This window comes from Sinocyclocheilus grahami, unplaced genomic scaffold (assembly GCF_001515645.1).
Source record: "Sinocyclocheilus grahami isolate Dianchi unplaced genomic scaffold, SAMN03320097.WGS_v1.1 scaffold259.1, whole genome shotgun sequence".
In the NCBI taxonomy this organism is placed as follows: domain Eukaryota; kingdom Metazoa; phylum Chordata; class Actinopteri; order Cypriniformes; family Cyprinidae; genus Sinocyclocheilus; species Sinocyclocheilus grahami.
Window position 1 is genome coordinate 613521 of NW_015505438.1, and position 6080 is coordinate 619600.

The 6080-nt window shown below is 34.3% G+C and overlaps 1 protein-coding gene across 3 annotated transcripts in view; it reads left to right on the forward strand.

Annotated features, from left to right (window-relative positions):
• The window catches only part of tjp2b (tight junction protein 2b (zona occludens 2)), a 106691-nt gene that overhangs the window by 22092 nt on the left and 78519 nt on the right, over positions 1–6080 (forward strand). For 2 of the 3 annotated variants that reach the window (XM_016290432.1, XM_016290441.1), the window contains exon 2: positions 666–798. The exons of the other annotated variant lie outside the window; for it this stretch is intronic. In XM_016290432.1, coding sequence (XP_016145918.1) covers positions 666–798 — 133 coding nt within the window. The remainder of the gene's footprint in view (positions 1–665; positions 799–6080) is intronic. 3 annotated transcript variants of the gene reach the window in all.

The window sequence follows — 6080 nt, forward strand, 5'->3', positions numbered from 1 at the left end:
CTATCTATCTATCTATCTATCTATCTATCTATCTATCTATCTATCTATCTATCTATCTATCTATCTATCTATCTATCTATCTGTCTGTCTAGCTGTCTAGCTATTTATCTAGCTGTCTATCTGTCTGTCGCTTATCTATCTATCTAGCTGTCTAGCTATCTATCTAGCTGTCTAACTGTCTATCTATCTAGCTGTCTAGCTGTCTGTCTGTCTGTCCGTCCTTCTGTTTGTCTGTCTGTCATCTATCTATTTATCTATCTATCTATCTATCTATCTATCTATCTATCTATCTATCTGTCTGTCTGTCTGTCTGTCTGTCTGTCTGTCTGTCGCCTATCTATCTATCTATCTATCTATCTATCTATCTATCTATCTATCTATCTATATCTGTCTGTCTGTCTGTCATCTATCTATACAGAACAAATGACATCAGGATGGTTTTGATACGTTTGGATTGAAGCAGCTGTGATTGTTTCTCTACTATTTTTTTACTGTAAAGGCTATTGTTTTAACATCACTTTTTCTTGTCATGGCAGCCATAATTGCTTTAACAATCTCCAATCAATCAATGAACTAAATGAATGGAAGTAAACTGAATTGATAGCTGCAGTCATCCAGGTTAGGCTTTAGCTAGCATGTGTGCTAATCTGCATGTTCTATTATAGGGACCAGTACGCCTCAGAGTTGTTCCTCTCCAGCTACTCCAGGGAGAACAATTACTGGACCAGCGAACCACAATATATGTACCTCGCAGAGTTACGGCGCGCATCTGTACGCAGTTTAACACCGTCGTGGCAGGTATTTCATGTTTCCATTCAGTTTGTTTCTTTTTAATGCTTTTTGGAATTCACCTAATCATGTCATCTGATTTTTCATTTATTTTTTTCATTGAAAACTTTATAGCGGACATATTCCACCCTTTCATAGCATTATGGTTCCCTTGGCTATACTTATAATGCCAGTCAATGTTTCTTGCACCGAAAATAGCCATAATTTAGTTTTTATATAACCATCCACCTTCACTCTGGATCTGTAAACTCTGGATTGAAATAAATCTGACCCAAATGCTTTTTATTCTTTTGACATTCTTGCAGCTTAGACGTATTCATCATGCTATTATTTCAGCACAATTGTTTTTCACCCAAGAGCATTTCCATTTGTTGTGTCACAGACCTTACATGATGAACAACAGGGCCACAGGGTCCACATAAAGGGTCACAGCACCAGAGCCCTTGCAGAAACATCTTGTTTTTAAAACCACATAATTTTAGTGCAAGTCTTCACTGTGTATTTAGTCGATATCTCTTTCAGATTAAAAGTTTTCCGTAATACTAGGACAAAATATATAGGTCATTTTGACATTATCATAATCATACAAACATGGAAATCTTGCCTTTGACTTAAGGTCTAAGCCTTCAATAAGCATTCAACACAATCGACCTTTGTGTCCTTCATGTGACATTTTACTCAATCTCTATTCAATGAGCAGAGCCAGGAAGGGTTTGATGGTTTAATACATCTGGCAAGTTGACTTAGAACGTGTAGCTTGAAATAACAGACCTTGTGGGTTCATTTATATGTCCAGGGTTACGACCCTATAGTTCTGTTGTGTTTTGTTCTGCTGGTTTGTGTGTGTCTGCCCAGGGGGCTGCTGATTAGTTCCTGCAGACTCATTGATGTCGACCTCTGATTGGTCAACTTTTTCATGTTATAGACCAGACAGAGGTGTAATGTAGTTGTTTGTGTTGTGCATCTCTCTTGGGTGTCTTCATTATTTAACTGCTCTATAGATATTAGCATAATTCCCATTAATTCCTATGCAAAGTTTAAAAATGCATAGGAATTACGCAGTATTTCATATTTCAATTCATTGAAATATCAAAGGTGAAGTGTGTATTTTTTTAAATGTTAGTTTTTCCAGTTGCATTGATTTAATGTGATGATGAAACCTAAGCTGTTAACTTAATGTTTCAGAATGTCTCATAATGTCAATTTAAGGCTCAACCAATGCTGCATAAAGGAAAAATTAATAACGAACAGGAGAAAATATTTTAATTTCACATACTTTTTAAATTAGGTCAACTACAGAACTGCCTATTCATATTTTGTCTCTTGTTCCTCTCGTTACATCAATAGACAACATTTATTTTCATACATAATGCATGTAAAGAAGTCTTGCATCATGAATGTTAGAACAACTTGAACCACTGAAGCTGACATAATAGTACAGATGTGACCTGTATCATCTCTGCCTGGACACAATAGCTGGGTTGGCCTTTTAATACGTCTGCTGATTTAGACTGAAGCTGGCATTTGAGAGCTCTGATTTATGCTCTGACCCAAAGGGAGAAACATAAAGGAGGTGGACAGAGTGACCTTCATCCATCCATTGCTTTCTGTCCAGCCACGGAGGACTGTCTTATAGTCTTGCTGTGTATGAACTAATCAATTATTGTCATCACAGGCAGGCGCATAAGGGGTCTAAACAAATTTCAGAAAGCTTTGTTTATTATTGAATCGTTAGGGTCTGTGCGAATACAAATCTCACTGCTCTTCAGCAGTTATTGACAAGATATTTGTTCAGATATTTGGCTTTTAAAACATTTGTTAAATAATTAATGATTTTTCAGTCAGATGAGATATGGGTCATTCCTACTATTCAGTACATTTTTAAATCATTTCATATTTGAATATATTGGATAAAAAAAAAATAAGCTCACAGTTTTAAAGATGGAAACCTTATTAGTCTAGTTTTCTTTTATCACAATATTCCAGTTAAGTGATCATGAGTTTTGTTAAAGGATGCAATATATATATACATGTATTTATTCATTTTTTGCAATATTTTATAGAACTATAAAATATATATCTATATAGATTACAGCACAAGCATATATATATATATATATATATATATTTTTTTTTTTAGGTTTTAGAGTTAAAAAAGTACTGCAGAGAACTAGAGTGACACATACTATAATATGATTTTGACAGATTTTTTTGTGCAAATCAAGTTCTGTAAATCAATCTGGTTTTGTGAAGTTACACATCACTTATCAAATGAATGAGATCTAGTCACTCATGTGAAAAGTGCCCCTCTTGTGTTTACAAGTGGTATTACATGAACAGTTCTTACCGGCTGAGTGTAGAGATTCAAGCCCATTCAGCTTTACTTTTATTCATAATGATGGTAACCTAAACCGTAAGTTAAGACAGCTTCACATGCTGTACATAAATCTAAAGTATGCTTAATATGATGACGTTTAGAGACATGTCAGATCCTCTGTGTTCCAGCTGACATGTTCTCCTGCAGGAACTGGACATCGACTCAAATGGATGCACTTTATGTGGACTTATTTATTTATTCATTCATTCATCTTGGTTATTTCTGTCCCGGTCGAGCTACTTTTGAGATGTATTATTAATTCAAGCATAGCTGCAGGCACTGTAATCTAGAGGGCACACCCTTCATACTTCGTGTCAATGCATATTTCAGCAGCAATACCAGTCTTAAACTTCAAGCCAGTGCTGTGCAGGATGAAACATTATTACTGACCTTTGACATATAATCATGTGTGATATCCAGAGGGTGGGCTTTTATTTATAATGCCTTTTTTAAGAAGCAATGTTGTTGCATGTGCATTCTGATTGGTCGGTTTACAATCAAAGGAGCCTTTATGCTATCAGCCTCCTCTGTAAAGCCTGACTTGTTACATAATAGTCAAAAATTAGTGTTTTTTTTGTTTGTTTTTTTTTTGAACGGTTTGTGGAACCTTTTGACAAATTCTTAAAAAAAAGTTTGCATATATGTTTTTGTTAAGTGTCATAGTGTTTATATTTTTGCTCATATGATGAGAATATGGAGCTTGAGTACACCTCAATTTTATTAAGTGGCCCAAACTGGTGCAGTTGCTGATATTTATATGGCCAAAAATTAGGATGAAACCCAAGCTCAATATAACTTAACAGGACCTGTATAACAGTATAGCAGACATAAAATGCATATAAATGTCAGTTAACAAATAATCCCAATAATCATTCCTCAAAAGCCTTATTTTAATAACACTTTAACATTTTTTTAATGGAGTATGGATAATTAAGTAATCCTAAGTTGCTTCAGTAAAGTGTGTTCATCTTGAAATATTACTAAAATATAAAAGTTGTTCTCTTACACAGCAAAAAACACATGAACCTGATCTGAGGGGGGACATTTTTACAATTATTTTAATTTCACAGTTACTAAATGGACTTTTTACTTGCTGAAAAAGACATCAGATGACAGAAGGCATGTAGTAGATTGTGTAGAGCGGGTTTTTCAGCAAAGTTTTGATCATGATGATAACATTTGCACATCAAATATGGCACAGTAGGCTTTACAGGGTTAAAACTCACCTGGGCTACTACAAAACAAAAGTGTTTGCATAATATCCATCTAGGTTATGCACACTACTAAGTTAAACTGATGAAAATAACAGATCATTTAGATTCTTTGGTATATTTTTTTGCCTCCTCTGATGGACTTTTGAACATTTTTTCCATGTTGATTGTGGTGAGAAGCGTGCCAATTTTCTGATTAAAATGAAATAAGGGCTTTAGGAAACTAGAGATAACTGCAAAGCCACCACACTGTACTTCATCTCCACTGCGTGAACTCAACAGCCTGTTAATCTTTTCTAATTAGTATGTGCAAGACAGCTGAATCAAAACATGCCCGCTAGGCCACTGGATCACAATTTTTTTTAGTCTTCATTCTGAGCTGCATCTTCACTCCAGAGTGCTTTTATGCAATTTTATGCTGCTCTTCTGACATGCTTTTTCTGTAGGTGCTAATTAGGTCCATATGCCAGATTTTATTGCACCCTTGTTTTTTTTCTCACCTTTCCTCACACCTAACGTGGATGTGCCGAGGGATAGAGCAGCTCTCGTACCCTTTCGTCTCAGTGACAGACCCAATCCAGGCCACAGAAACAGGCTTTTGTGCTCTGCTGAGTTCACACTTGATGCACCTGTGCTGCACAAAAGGTCCCAGTACACTTTTGCATTCTTGCTTCTATTCCACACATCTAAGGGTTTTATGAATTATAAATTCAAGGCAATCTGGTTTAGAGAGGTTGTGTCTCCAACAGAATAGCCATCAGCATTTTAATTCATTTTAATTCATAAGTTGAAACTGTATTTAATTTTGAATTATTCTCTGATTCAATGATGAACTGTCTTTAACTGAAAAATTAGTGTTTACTATTGTCATTTTGCATTATTGACACTATTTTCCTAATTAATGCTGTTCAGTTGCTTTGTCACAATCTGTATTGTTAAAAGCGCTATATAAATAAAGGTGACTTGACTTGACTTGATATGTAGAATGCATTTTTATTAGACGTATTCCTCTAAACTAAGTTCAGTAGTGTCAGATTGATTGAAAATATGAACAAAACATTTTCAAATGTTGCCATATTGCTTAGAAATAAAAAAAATTGTTATTGTCATCTATGGTTCCATGAAGGACCTTTAACATCCTAGGAATTTTTTCATTCCACAGAAAGGTAATTTATAGTAGAAAGGGGTTCTTTAGATCAATAAAGTGTTTTTACACTAAGAAAAAATTCTTTGAGGAACGCAAAATGGTTTTTCTATGGCAAAAATATCGGTAAAGTGCCACAAAAATATCCTGCACATTTTTGAATATATAATCATGTTTGAATATATAATCATATTATGACTTTGAGGTAAATTAGAGCATTTTAGTTTTTTTTTTACCCCATTTTTACCATTTAATTACTACCATCATTGTTTATTAATATCATCTAATGTTTCTACCTCACATGTTGTGTGTATGATATCACGTTTATCGGTTATTCATAATGAAATATATTAATGAAAACATTGCCATTTGCAACATATTTGACCTCTTCCAGGATATTCAACTAAAAATATAGGACTTGATTTGATCCATTATCATTAAAAGTGGGTGTTATATAGAGAAAAGAGCTATTAGTAAACATTATTCATATCGTCAGTCAAGGAAACCCTTATGAAAAAGAAGTTTATTCAAGTGTGCTATTAGTATACTTATTTTAAAC